The sequence below is a fragment of the Ursus arctos genome, unplaced genomic scaffold, assembly GCF_023065955.2.
Source record: "Ursus arctos isolate Adak ecotype North America unplaced genomic scaffold, UrsArc2.0 scaffold_12, whole genome shotgun sequence".
Lineage (NCBI taxonomy): Eukaryota > Metazoa > Chordata > Mammalia > Carnivora > Ursidae > Ursus > Ursus arctos.
The window spans coordinates 28876786-28891738 of NW_026622786.1; the positions used below are offsets into that span (position 1 = coordinate 28876786).

Here is a 14953-nt window from a genome sequence, read left to right on the forward strand (position 1 = left end):
GTTTGAAAACTCCTTAGACGCACAGGCATTTTGCAGGATCCATGTTCGAAATAAGCAAATACAGCTGTATTTTCATGATACGCTGACTCCTAGAATAACAGGGGTTATAATTTTTCATTCAAGTGTTTTTAATTTGCATCATATTTATTTCTTCTTATCCAAAACAGCCTATAATTTCGGAAAGCTGAGGCAACAGGCTAAGCCATGTGCAGCCCTCCAGCCCAGAGTTTCCTCTGAGAGTAGTCAAGAGCAGGTTTGTGGGAGCGTGTGCTTGCCGTCCACGACCTCACACTCCGCGGTTAGGGACTTCTGCCCACGCACCGTAATGCGCCTGTGCAAGGGGCTCCCTTGCCTCCCGCAGCCTCAGACTCTTCCCTGCTGGAGCACTCCGCAGTGAGGGCATGCAGTCCTCCCGCGGATTCCGCAGTGAGCTAGGGCACTGCCGGGGGAGGGCTGTGGCAGACCCGGGGAAGGCTGAGAGGGGAATCCCGCCACTCCTGTGTGTCATCATCCAAACTTGACCCTGTACTACAGGCTCACGTGCCTTCTCTTCTCAGCCTCTAGTATCAAGAAAGACCATCCAGCAGATGGGCCCAGATGAGAGACCAGGGCTGCTTCGGGAAAGGCAGATGCTTCAGGGAGGGAAAAAGAAGGGACAGTGAGAAGAGAGAGGTGCAGGGGGTGGGGGGTCGGGTGGCCAGAGGAAGACAAATGGCCTTCTTTCTGTCCCAGCAGACCTGCTGGTGCCAATCGCTTCTCTCCTTCCTCCGGGAAGACGCAGCTCTTAGAGGCCAAGGGAATGAATCTCTCCTCTGTCACTTACCAGCTATAAAACCTGGAGAAAGTTAACTGTTCTCTTTTGGTTTCTGATCTGTAAAATGAGGCCGAAATACTGCCTCATAGGGCATTGGAGGGTTAAGTGAAATTCTTCAAATACCTGACACAAAGTTGGCGCTCATTCCCCAAATATTAGGGCCCTTCCTCTTTCTTATTTCATGTGAAAAAAAAAAACAACAAACTTCAGACACTTGGGCTTACTGGTTTTATGGTATGAGGGGGGTTGTCTGTCTTGGGGCAGACAGAGTCAGTGGCGTATGTCAGCATTGACTGAACTGTTCTAAAAGAAATGAAAAGGAATGAGTAGTGTGGCATCACGTGATCTGGGCAATCTGTGTGTCTCAGACATTATTACGTACAAGGAAATTAAAATGCTACACATTATATTCCTACATGCTTTCATCAGTATAACCTCTGTGGACAGTTGGCAATTCCCATCAACATTTAAAATACATGTAATTCTTTGACCCAGTAGTTCCTTCTGGAAATTTATCCTACAAATATTTTCACACACATACACATATGCAAAATCTTCACAAGAAAATTTTTTGATAGAAAAAAGTTTGTAAGACTCTTCTCTGTGGGAAACTAGGTAAACAAGTTTATCTGTAAAGTGGAACATCATATAAAAGTTTAACAAAATAAGGCTGTTCTATGCTGTTTTATACATACTTGAATGATTTCCAAGCAAAAAACCAAAAAATGTGTAAAGTATGATATGCCTTTTATTTTAAAGTGGGGTGTATGTGTGGACGCACAGATACGTGAACACACGCAGGAACCTGATAAGGAGCTGTCCCTGGGCTGGGCCGTTAGAGTACAGAGCGGAGGGGCGGGCACAGGGATTAGCCTTTCTCTATACGCTGCTTTCAACTGCTTTGACTTGATTTTATAAAAAGAGCCTCTTCCAAAATGATGACACCTTTCTTTCTTCCAGATCACAAGGTTAGAGAAAACGTGGACTGCCCTGCGGCACCAGTACACCCAAACCGCCATCCTCTATGAGAAACAGCTGAAGCCTTTCAGCAAGATCCTGCATGAAGGCAGAGGTGAGCCCGGGGTCAGCGCGAGTGCGCGCGGTGGCCGCCCCGTGTGTGTCTGTGAGACCGTTAGGTCCTGTCTGCTCTGGTTTGATCGAAGCCTTGAGCAGGACATTTCATGAGATCCAAGTTATCTGTAGGATTGTTGATGGATCATCGAGGCTTTTATCAGATGACAGCGTCTTTTCTAGAACTGCAGTTGCTAAAACAGGACATGGGCTACCAGTCACCTCACTCCATGCTTACCTTTCTTGAGGCGTAACGTCTGTAACATTATGTTAGCTGTCGGTGGACGATGTAGCGAGTCCGTGTGTGTACTACAAAGTGATCGCAGTCCAGTTCACACCCACATCATATATGGTTATAAAATTTTTCTTTCTTGTGATGAGCTCTCAGGAGCCACTCTCTTGGTTACGTTCAGGGGTGCAGGGCAGTATCATTAACTGTAGTCGCTGCGCTGCACGTTACCTCCCCGTGACTTACTCACTTTATACTTGCAAATGTGTATCTTTTGACCCTCCCACCCATCTTGCCCACCCCTGACCCCCGCCTCAGGCCGCCACCAATCTGTTCTCTATATGCGTGAGCTGAGGGGTTTTATTTTTTTAGATTCTGCATACAAGTGAGATCATACAGTATTGCTCTTTTTCTGTGACATATTTCACTTAGCAGAATGCCCTCAAGTCCATTCATGTTGTCAAACATCAGGATTTCGTTTATTTTTATGGCTGAATAATATTCCATTGTGTGCGTGCGTGTATTTAGTTATAAATACTTATAATTATACCACATTATCCATTCCTCCATTGGTGGACACTTTGGTTGTTTCCCTCTCTTGGCTGTTGTGAATAATGCAGTGAACATGGGGTGCAGATATTTTTTTTGAGTTAGTATTTTTGTTTTCTTCAGATAAAGAGCCAGAAGTGGGCCTGCTAGATAATATGGTAGTTCCATTTTTAATTTTTTGAAGAATCTCCGTACTATTTTCTATAGTGGCTGTACTAATAACGCCTGCCAACAGTACTCGAGTGTTCTCTTTTTTTCCACATCCTTTCCAGCACTTGCTACTTCTTGTCTTTTTGCTATAGCCTTTCTAATGGGTGTGAGGTGATATCTCATTGTGGTTTGATTTGCATTTCTCTCATGTTGAGCACCTTTCCATGTACCTCTTGACTATCTGCATCTCCTCCGGCAAAAAGTCTATTCAGATCTTCTGCCTTTTTCATTGGATTTTTTTTCTTCTGTTGACTTGTGTGAGTTCCTTATATATTTTGCAAACAGATGATTTGCAAATATTTTCTCCCATTCAGTAATTTGCCTTTACATTTTGTTGATGGTTTTCTTTGCTGTACAGACGCTTTTTAGTTTGATGTAGCCCTACTTAGTGATTTTTGCTTTTGCTGTCTTTGCTTTTGGTGTCAGAAAAAAAAAATCATCACCAAAACGAATGTTATGGAGCTTCTGCCTATGTTTTCTTCTAGGAGTTCTGTGGTTTTAGGTCTCATATTCAAGTGTTGAATCCATTCTGAGTTGACATTTGTGTATGGTGGAAGGTAGTGTCCCATTTTCTTTATTTTACATGTGGCTCTCCAGTTTTCCCAGCATCATCTATTGGAGAGACTGTCCTTTCCCCACTGTATGTTCTTGGCTCCTTTGTCATAAATAAATTGGCCGTAGGTGCATGGGTTTATTTCTGGACTCTATTCTGTTTCATTGATGTGTCTATTTTTATGCTAATACCATACTGTTTTCATTACTATAGCTTTGGAATCTAGTTTGAAACCAAGGAGCATGATGCCTCTAGCTTTGTTCTTCTTTCTTAAAACCCCTTTGGCTATTCGGGGTCTTCTGTGGTGCCCCCATATTTTAGGATTGTTCTATTTTTGTGAAAAATGCCATTGGAATTTTATAAGGATTGCATTGAATCTGTAGATTGCTGTAGGTAGTATGGACATTTAAACAATATTAACCCTTCCAAACCATGAACACAGAATATCTTTCCATTTGTTTGTGTCTTCTTCAATTTCTCTCATCAGTGTCATATAGTTTTCAGTATATAGGTCTTTCAGCTCCTTGGTTAAATTTATTTCTAGGTATTTTATTCTTTTTCATGTAACTGTAAATGGGATTGTTTTCTTAATTTCTACTTCTGGTAGCTCATTGTTAGTGTATGGATGTTCAGCAGACTTTTGTATATTAATTTTGTATTGTGCAACTTGACTGACTTCGTCTATTAGTTCTAACAGTTTTTGATGGAGTTTTTGTTTTCTGTATATAATGTCATCTATAAATAGTGACAGCTTTACTTCTTTCCAATTTGGATGTCTTTTATGTTTTTCTTGCCCATTTGCTCTGTCTAGGACATCCAATACTATGTTGAATAAAAGTGGTGAGAGTGGGCATCCTTGTCTTGACCCTAATCCTAGAAAAAAAGGTTTCAGCTTTTCAACCTTGAGTATTACCTGTGGGTTTGTCAGATATGACCTTTATTATGTAGAGGTATGTTCCTTCTATACCTACTTTGTTGAGAGTTATCATGAATGGATGTTGAATTTTGTCATATCCTTTTTCTGCATCTGTTGAGTTGATCATATGATTTTTAAAAAAAAAAAGATTTTGAGAGCGAGCGAGCACAGGAGCAGTGGGGAGGGGGAGAGGGAGAGGCAGACTCCCCACTGAGCAGGGAGCCCGATGCAGGGCTCCATCCCAGGAGATCATAACCTGAGCCAACGACAGAGGCTTAACCAACTGAGTCTCCCAGGCACCCTGATCGTATGATTTTTTTTTAATTGTTCATTTTGTTAAGGTGGCATATCATATCGGTCGATATGCAGATGTTGACCCATCCCTGCATCCCTGGAATAAATCCTTCTTGATCATAGTATATGATCTTTTTTAATGTATTATTGAATTCAGTTTGCCAGTATTTTGTTGAGGATTTTTGCATCAATGTTCATCAGGGATATTGGCCTGTAATTTTCTTTTCTTGTGGTGTCCCCCTCTGGTTTAGGTAATGGTAGCCTCACAAAATGATTTTGGAAGTGTCCCTTCCTCTTCTATTTTTTGGAAGAGTTTGAGAAAGATTGGTATTAATTTATGTTTGGTGCAGTTTACCAATGAAGCCGTCTGGTCCTGGGCTTTTTTGTTTGGGAGGTTTTTGATTACTGATTCAGTATCCTCACTGGTAATTGGTCTGTTCAGATTTCCTATTTCTTCATGATTCAGTCTTGGTAGGTTGCATATTTCTAGGAATGTATTCATTTCTTCCTAGATTGTCCAATCTGTTGGTGCGTAATTGTTCATAGTAGTCTTTTATGAGCCTTTGTTCTCTGTGGTATCAGCGGAAACTTCTCATTTCTGATTTTTTTGTGTCTTTCTTTCTTGATGACTGTAGCTAAAGGCTTGTCAATTTTGTTGATCTTTTCAAAGAATCAGCTATTAGGTTCCTTGATATTTTCTTTTGTCTTTTTAGTCTCTTTCATTTATTTCTGCTCTGATCTTTGTTTTCTTCATTCTACTAACTTTGGGCTTTGTTCTTTCTCTAGTTTCTTGAGGTGTAAAATAGCATTTTTTGAGCTTTTCCTTCTTTCTTGAGGTAGACATTTCTCAGTATGAATTCTAGTCTTAGAACTGCTTTTGCTGCACCCCAGATAAATTTTGGTATGTTTCTCCATTTTCATTACTCTGAAGGTATTTTTATTTCTCCTTTGACCCACTGGATGTTGTTTAATCTCCACATATTTGTAAATTTTACAGTTCTCTTCATGTAATTAATTTCCAGTTTCATATCACTGTGGTCAGAAAAAATGCTTGATAGGATTTCAGTCTTCTTAAGAGTTGTTTTGTGACATACCACATGATCTACCTTGGAGAATGTTCCACATGCACTTAAGAATATGTATTCTGTTGCTCTTGGATGGAATACTCTGTATATATTTGTGAAGCCCATCTGGTCTAACGTGTTGTTAAGGCCAATATTTCCTTACTGATTTTCTGTCTGGATATCCTATCCAGTAAGTAGTGTATTAAAGTCTCCTATTATTATTGTATTGTCTGTTTCTTCCTTTAGGTCTGTTAATATTTGCTTTATATATTTAGGTGCTCCTATGTTAGATACATAAATAATTACAAATGTTATATTCTCTTATATTGCTCCTTTTTTTGTTTCTTACTGCAGTCTTTGTTTTAAAGTCTTGTTTGTCTGATGTAAGTATAGCTACTCAAACTTTCTTTTGGTTTCCACTTGCATGATTATCTTTTCCATCTCTTCACTTTCAGTCTGTGTGTACACTTATATCTGAAGTGAATCTCTTGTAGGAAGCATAAAGGTGGGTCTTTTTTTTATCCATTCAGTTACTGTATGTCTTGATTGGAAAATTTAGTCCATTTACATTTAATTGTTGATAGGTATGTATTTTTGCTGACTATTTTATCCTTCCTCTCTGCTCATTTCTTCTTCTCTTGTTCTCTTTGTGGCTTGATGGTTTTCCTTAGTGCTATGCATGGATTCCTTTCTCTTTATCTTTTGTGTATCTTCTGGAGGTTTTTGCTTTGTGGTTACCCCAAGGCTTACATATAACAACTTCTACCAGTCTGTTATTGAAGTTGATACCAACCTAAGTTTGAATGCATTCTAAATCTGCACAATTTTACTCCTTCCCCACGTTTTGTTTCTGATGTCACATTTTACATCTTTTTATCTGTGTTCCCTAATTGTAGTTAGGTTTACCACTTTTGTCTTTTAACCTTCATACTAACTTTATAAGTGATTAATCTACTTTTACTGTCTATTTACTTTTACCATTGAGATTTGTATTTTTACATGTTTTGTTACTAATTAATGCCCTTTCTTTTCAGCTTACAGAAGTCCCATTAACATTTCTTATATAGCTGGTTTAGTAGTAATGAACCCCTTTATCTTTTATTTGTTTCAAAAACTCTATTTCTCCTCCAATTCTGAATGATAGCTTTGCCAGATAGAGTATTCTTGGTTGAAAGTTTTTTTTTTTTTCTTTTAGCACTTTGAATACATTGTGCCACTTTCTTCTGGGCTCTAGAATTTCTGCTGAAAAATCTGCTGATAGAGTCTTATGGGGGTTCCCTTGTACATTACAAGTTGTTTTACTCTTAAAATGTTAAAAGTTAAAGAAAAGAAAAAAATCTTTATAATATGTCTTGGAGTGGATCTTATTTGTAACTCTCTGGGCTTTCCTGGATCTGGAGGATTTTAGCCATTATAAGTTTTCTGCTCCTTTCTCTTTTCTTCTAGGACCCTTATAATGCAAATGTTAGTTTAAGGGATTTATGGAACATCATCAAGCAGATTATCTTCACTTTTTTCATTCTTTCTTTGATTATATGAGTTCCATTATCTTGTCTTTGAGTTCACCAATCCTTTCTTCTGCTTCATATAGTGTGTTGAACCCCTCTACTCTAATTTTCAGTTGTTTTCTTTAGCTCTATCTCTTAAAGTTCTTGCTGCGTTTATCCTTTCCCAAATTCAGTGATCATCTTTATGACCATTATTTTGAACTCTTTATCAGGTAAGTTACCTGTTGCCATTTCATTAAAGATTTTTCTGAGGTTTTCTCTTATTCTTTTTCTTCATTTTGCTTGACTCTTTGTGTTGGTTTCTGTGCATTAGCTAAAACAGCCACCTCTCCCAGGCTTGAAGAAGTGGCCTCATGTAGGAGATGAACATTGTCATTCAACGCTGGTCTAGTTCTTGGTTGTCTCTCTCTAAGCAGTCTTTTATTTTTAATGGCTCCCAGGAGTTGAGGATATGCCAAGACCTGTCAATGTTCCAAAGGGGAGGGTCTTAGCATCTAGATTCAGGCCAGTTGGAAACCAGACCCTCAAGGATCAGTTTTTTAAATTATGCAAATATATATAGTCTTGTGGGAATGCAAGCATAAGCCCCATTGGCCACCACAGCTGGGTGATGTGGAGGTGTCCCACGGGTGGCAGTGGCACCAAAAAAAAAAAAAAAAAAAAATTTCAAGTGTATCAGCTAGTATCAGGAAGCTGTAGCAAGGCAGAGGGAGAGTGCAAGGATGGTGTTCACCAGCCTACATTACCTAAGAGCATCTCTATAGGCCTCTAGTTGTGTGCCAAATGTGAAGCCTGCCTCTCAGGCTCAAGCAAATAGGCCTCTTTTATAGAAAGACTGGGGGTGTATTTCAGTCTGCTGTCTGTGCCGTGCCCTAAGGGTGCCTGCCTAGAGTTGTGTTTCCAATTGTTACACAGGATTTGCAGTTCCTCTAGCCTTCACAGCCAGGTTATCAGGGGTGTATCATGGGGAGCACCTGCAAAAACTGAGGCACCAAATGTGTATAAAAGCTCCCCTCTGGACACTGGCACTATGGAATTTGGCAGAGGGAGCATATAGATGGTGCCTGCAGGAAGAAAGAAAAAAAATGATGGCATCTGCTGGCTAGAATAAGGCAACGAGCATGAAGATGGTACCTTCCAGCCATCAGGCCCCTAGATGTGTGCTAAGTTAGCCTGCCCCTCAGACCAACACTTCAAGATTAGCAAATGAGCACCTTCAATCCGCTGCCTCCGTGCTCTGCCTGGTGCAGGTGAGTCTGAGCACACAAGCCCTTGAAGAGCTCTTTCTCACTTTGTTACAGCCTGTGGGTCTAGTGGACCTGAGCAGGGTTCATTTTCAAAGCTAGATGTTTTAGGGGCTCAGCTCTTAGGTGCAGGTCTTAAAAGTTGGGGTGGCCAAATGTGGGGTTCAAACCCTTTGTTCCTCAGGGAGAAAGCTCCAGGTTTTGAGTTCTCTCCCAGTTGTGCCAAGATTGAGGTTTATGGAGAGATTGGGTCCTGGCCTCTCCTACCTGCTTTGGTGTGGACCTTGTTTACCTGATACTAGGAGTTGCTCAGTTTTTAGGTTTTTTTCAGAGGAAGTTCCATATTTAGCTGCAGATTCAGTGTGTCCACCGGAGGAGTCTCTTCCTACGTCACCATCTTGAATTGGAACTCTCTTGCTTAACTTTGAAAAAAAAAATACAACATGGAAAACTTTACCCCGTTTTTCAGAGTCTACGTGTGTTCCCCCCAACAAAATATCAGTCCCACTACTGATGCCTCTTGTGACCCTGATGGAGCGCCAGGCTGTCACTTTTGAAGGAACTGACATGTGGGAAAAAAATGATGAAAGCTGTGAGATTATGCTGAACCACTTGGCCACAGCCCGGCTCATGGCGGAAACTGCAGACAGCTACCGGATGAATGCTGAGAGGATCCTGGAAGGTAAGAGTAGTTTTCTGTAAGCCACTCTACTCTGCATAATAATTAGAATGAAGGAACAAAAGGGCATGAATGCTCTCAGGAAAAGACAAAGTAGGAAAGATTAAGGCATGGAATTCCCTTTCTTATGATTGATCATTACTTCCTCTTAGTCCCTAAGCGACTTAAGAATCCTGTTTCTCCTTTTCAGTGTGTGCTGTTGTGTCAGTGACATAGAATAAACTGAGAGGGTCAATAAGGAATTGGTCGGCTTGCCTACCATTAGTACTTCTGGTTGGAGCTATGTGACGGTGGGCCAACAGGAGGGGTTAGAGTTCTAGGTGACTTCACTTATCTGCATTCCTATTTCTTCCTACATCGGGAGGTGAGCGTCCCGGTTTTTAGCATCAGAGGGTCCAACACAGGCATTATGGAGAGAGCTTGGAGAAAACTATAAACCATGAGTATTTAGGTTTGGATTAGTGTAAAGTGTGTCTTAAGGAATGACCAACTAGGCTGAAGGAGGTGGATATAGGTGGGAAGGCCTTCTATGTAGGACTCTGGCTGAGGAAGAGCCTGTGTAGGGTTTTAAACATGGGATAGTGTCATGAGATGGTCAGATTTGTGTTTTAAATTTGGCGTCTGCTTGTGGGAGAGCTGAAGGCTTGCAGGCAAAAAGATCATTTAGGAAGCACAATAAGAAGGAGGGCTTTACCCCAAGGTGGTTATCAGGAATGATTATGTTCTCTTCACGGGCCCCAAGTTTCACCCATAAGGTCAAGAAAGAACTACATAGGGCAGGAGGGGCCTATTTATTTCATCCTAAAACAAAAGTTATTGCTCCAGAACCAGAATTTGGCAGTTTACACTCTTATCTGCTGTAGGGTTAAGAACTACATACCTCTTTCAGTTTTTTTCCTCAGAAAGTTCCCTAGGGTTGGCAGCTTAGGATTCAGAAAAGAAAAGCACCTAATTCAATTCACCAGATATTAGAGTGCCTGCTTATACAAAGCTAATAACTATATTACGTTGGATGTTGCCTAAGCCAATATATTAGGAGGGGTTTTGAGAAAAGGGCTTTAAGCTGCTCTACAGCAAATCCCTTTAAAGGTATCTAATGGCATTTCTCAGTTAATCCTGCTACAGGTTTATGTAGCAAGTTTCCATTGCTGCAAGTAACTATGAACCAGTAATGGCAGAGATTTGCTCACCAACATACACCCAGCCCAAGGCAGGGACTCAAAGCATATTAACTGAATGATTGGAAGTCATTGTCTGGCCTCTGGTATGTTATCTGTCAGAGATATTCTGGCATCACAGGGAAGGATGGACTAGAAGGCTTCTATTATTTTCTTCACAAAGATCCTATAAATCTAGATGGTAGAAATAGATTTAAAGACAGAGCAGATTAATCCAGCAGGAACCAAGGATGAGAACCACGTGCCTATATGACACTTTGGCTAGAAGTTTCTACCTCTCAAATAAAGAGTTGAGTATCCTTGGCTTTAAGTAGACAGGCACATCTTCTCTTATGTAACAGAAGAGAGTCACGAAACAGATCACACATATGGCTGTCCATATATTTTTGAGAAAGGTGCCAATGTAATTCATTGGATACAGTCTTTCAACAAATGGTGCTGGAACTACTGAATATGCTATGCAAAAGAAAAAATGAATCCTGATCCTTACCTCATACTATACACACTAATCAATACGAAATGGATCATAGGTCCAAATGTAAGAGCTTAAGTGTAAAGCTCCTATAAGATAACATAGGGGAAATTCATTGTGCCCTTGGATTAGGAAAGCTGTTTTAGGACACAAAAAGCATGAACCATAAGAAAAAATTTTGATTAAATTTTGCTCTTCAAAAGACAGCATTAAGAAAGTGAAAAGGCAAACCACAGACTAGAAGAAAATATCTGCTAAACATTTACCTGATAAAGAATTCTTACAACTCAATGAGAAGACAAACTATATTTGAATAGACAATACACCAGAGAAGATCTGCAAATGACAAATAACTACATGGAAAGATGTTTAAAGCATTAGTCATTAGGGAAATGTAAATTTAAACCACAATGAGACAATACCACATACTGTCTAGAATGGTTACAATTTAAAAAGAATGGTAATACTGAGGCACCTGGGGGCTCAGTTGGTTAAGCGTCTTACTTTTCATTTCAGCTCAGGTCTTGATCTCAGGGTCATGAATTCAGGCCCCATGTTGGGCTCCACACTGGACACGGAGCCTACTTAAAAAAAAAATACTAAGATTTGGCAGCTTATGGAGAAACTGGAGCTGGTGACAATATAAAATGGTTCAACCATTTTGGAAGAGTTTGACAGTTTCTTTGAAATAAACGTATTTACCATATGACCCAGTGATTCCTAGAGAAATGAAAACACATGTCCACACACAGACTTACATACAGATGTTTACAACCTTATTCGTAACAGCCAGAAACAATCCTAATGTCCATCTGTGAATGGATAAACAAAATGTGGAATGTCCGTATAACTGAGTGCACTCAGCAATAAGGAATGAATTGCTAACCTGCAACAATATGGAATAGTTTCAAAAACATGGTGCTAAATAAAAGAAACCAGACATAAAGTCCGCATTGTATGATTCCATTTATATCAAGTTTCTAGAAAAGGCAAAACAATAGCAACATAGAGCAAAGAGGTACTAGGTAACTTTCTAGGGTGATGGAAATGTTCTAAAACTGGTGGTGATGGAGGTTTAACTTGTATAGGCTTACTATTATAGATCAAACTGCAGCTAAAATAGGTGAGTCATGACACAAATTATACATCAATAAATCTGTAAAAACAAAAGGTACTTTGAACACTCCTTCCCACAGTGGCTTGTGCACACGAATTTTATCCTATCATGTTTCAGTGAGTTTACTTGGTATTCCTTCTCTGAAGGTGTTCAGGTCCTTGAGGACGGGGCTCTGCCCTTTCCTTATATAAAGCAGGGCCTATATTTTTCTTTGAGGGCATTTTTAAAGTTCTGATGTAAGATGAGGTTCATTTTGATCTGACTTTAGGCAAGTAGGTTTTCAGTCTATTGTCGACATTACCTTTGAAAACTGAAGTAACTGTTCTATTTTTATTAGGTTTTCAACCAGATGAAGAAATGAGTGAAATCTTCAAGACTGAATTTCAAATGCGATTGCTATGGGGCAGCAAAGGGGCACAAGTGAATCAGACAGAGAGATATGAGAAATTCAACCAGATTTTAACTGCCCTGTCACGTAAATTGGAACCTCCCCCTGTAAAGCAGGCAGAGCTTTGATAACTAACTCTCCAGAGAAACTTAGGATATTATTTGAAGCTTCTCCAGTTTCTTCTTTGGGAAGGCTTATCAGTTGATAAAGTAATGTGCAAATCTGACTGTGTACAAGCTTTTAGTATCCACAGGATATTAAACATGTAAATTGCACAGAGCACACTTATTTATGAATTGTTTAAAATTACTACTGATTTTAAAATGAAGATAATTTATTATGAAGGTAACTATTGCTAATGTTGATCAGCAAATTTAAGAGAAGACCTAGCTATGTTGGCCGGTTGCTTTCTTTTTTCTGAGGTATTTGACCATTTTAGTCTATATTCCTTGTCAGATAAGTGTAAATAGAAAAGACTTTAAAAGCATGAAACATTATGGAAGGTATCAGTTGTATGATATTCTTTAAATATGAGAAATGTAAATAGTCATATGAAAATATATCTTTTTGTGAAATGATTGTATCTGGTCTCTTTAATAACTTGTCATAGTACAGTAATTATACCTACCTTCCCTAGATACTATATCCTAATAATAAACCAAAATTAAATTAAAGAGTGATATGGGAGACAGAGTGAATAGTGAGACAAGGTAGCCCTGGCTCCAGAAGACCTAGGTTCATAGTGAAGCTGTGGTGCTTGCTAGCAGTTGGACTTTGGTCAAATTAACCCCATATTGTGCGCAGCACAGCACCTGATATAAAGTGAGTACCCAGATGCTAGTATGCTTCATGACATCACTTCATGCATTTGAAAATAAATAACCAACTGCTGAGCTTCCAATTCAAGATGGCGAAGCAGGAAAACCCTGAACTCATTTCTTCCATAGATGATACACCAAATCTATACCTATTTATAAAGCACTTTCTCCTAAAGAAGTGAGGGCTGACTGAATAGCTTCTGCACAACAAAAGACCACACAGAGAACAGCGAGAGGGATGGTGACACAGTAACAAAGGGAACCCCTACTCCCAAAGCTGCAAACTACAGTGGGGAGGGATGGGGCTGAAGGACCACGAGCAGATATGTTTGCCCTGGGGTACAGAAAAGCCATGGTTTAAAACAGCAAGTAGAACATAAAGGAACCAGCCCTAGAACCCTGCCAGATAGTGGGGGAGCTGCTAGAACTCTAGAAGGTCAGAGGGACTGGTGAACACCACGGTTTATGTTTCCACCTTCACCTTGACAGTGCAGATAGAGCATGGTCCTGGCTCTGTAGCTGGCCTGCCACCTCAGTGAGCCCCAGGCCTCTACCCACACCAGCCCCAAATGCCCTGGGGTGCAGAAAAAAGCTGTAGTTTAAAAGAGCAACTAGAATATAAAAGATCCAGCCCTTGAACTCCACCAAAACGCAGAGAGCTGCTGTAATGCTTTCTGGTCAGAGGGGCTGGTGACACTGTTTACACTCTCCCTCCACTTTTATACTGTGGAAAGGAGCAGCCTACTGCTTCCACAAGCCCCTGCCTCTAGCCCACACCAGCCCAAGCCATCCCACCAGAGTGGCCTCAGTGTGCCACGTACTGGACACCCCTATAGCTCCAGCTGTGTCGCCAAGGTGACACAGGCACAAAGCACCCCAGAACATTCCAGGCCCATGCCACTTTTGCTCCAAACGACTTGCTACAGCAGAATGTTCCAGGACATCCTAGCTCATGCCCCTTATGGCTCAGGGTGCCCCCTGTGTGAAATGACTTAGGACACTGGACTGCACCCCACTTTGGCTCAGTCACCCCACCAGAGTGCCTCCTTTGCAGAACACCCTGGGACACCCAAGCTTACACCCACTTTAGTTTCAGCTGCCTTGCCAGGGCTCCCTCTGCACAGAGTACCCTGGAACCCAAGGCTTGCACTAATTTCAGCTTCAGCTATCCTGCCAGGTGCCCTCTGCACAGAAAACCCTGGGACCACCCTGGCCCACACCCACTTCAGCTCTGGCCATGGCACCAGGGCAGCCCTAGCAGAGAATGCCCAGGACCCCTAGCCCATGCCAGCCACAGCTCCAGCCAACCAAAATCACCAGGCACACACAGTTTACACAGGGGACAACCATACACAAGACATTCCTTCAAATTTAGGAGATATAGCTGTTCCACCTAATGCACAGAAAGTCAACCAAAATGAGACAGAGGAATGTGCTCCAAACAAAAGAACAAGACAAAACCTTGGAAAAAGAACTAAATGAAACAGAGATAAGCAATATGCCTGATAAAGAGTTCAAAGTGATGGTCATAAAGTTGCTCACTGGACTGGATAGAAAAGAGGAATTCAGTGAGGATTTTAACAAAGAGACAAATATTTAAAAAGAAACAGAGTTGGAGAATACAATAACTGAAATGAAAACTACACTAGAGGGAATCAACAAGAGATTAGAGAATGCACAAGAATGGATCAGCAATGTGGAAGGCAGGTAGTAGAAAGCACCCAAGCTAATAGCAAAAATAAGAAAGAAAAAAAGAAAAAGAAAAAACAATCAGGATAGGTTATGGGATCTCTCGGACAACATCAGATAAACAAGTGTTCTCATTATGAGAGTCTCAGATGAGAAGACA

General features: G+C 40.6%; 1 protein-coding gene across 4 annotated transcripts in view; it reads left to right on the top strand.

Moving 5' to 3' along the window:
- The window catches only part of BCAR3 (BCAR3 adaptor protein, NSP family member), a 130749-nt gene extending 117888 nt beyond the window's left edge, over positions 1–12861 (top strand). For all 4 annotated transcript variants that reach the window (XM_044383636.3, XM_026497588.4, XM_026497589.4 and 1 more), the window contains 3 exons: positions 1775–1886; positions 8922–9134; positions 12236–12861. In XM_044383636.3, coding sequence (XP_044239571.1) covers positions 1775–1886; positions 8922–9134; positions 12236–12414 — 504 coding nt within the window. In that variant the 3' untranslated portion in view covers positions 12415–12861. The remainder of the gene's footprint in view (positions 1–1774; positions 1887–8921; positions 9135–12235) is intronic.
- The last annotated feature ends 2092 nt before the right edge of the window (positions 12862–14953 follow it).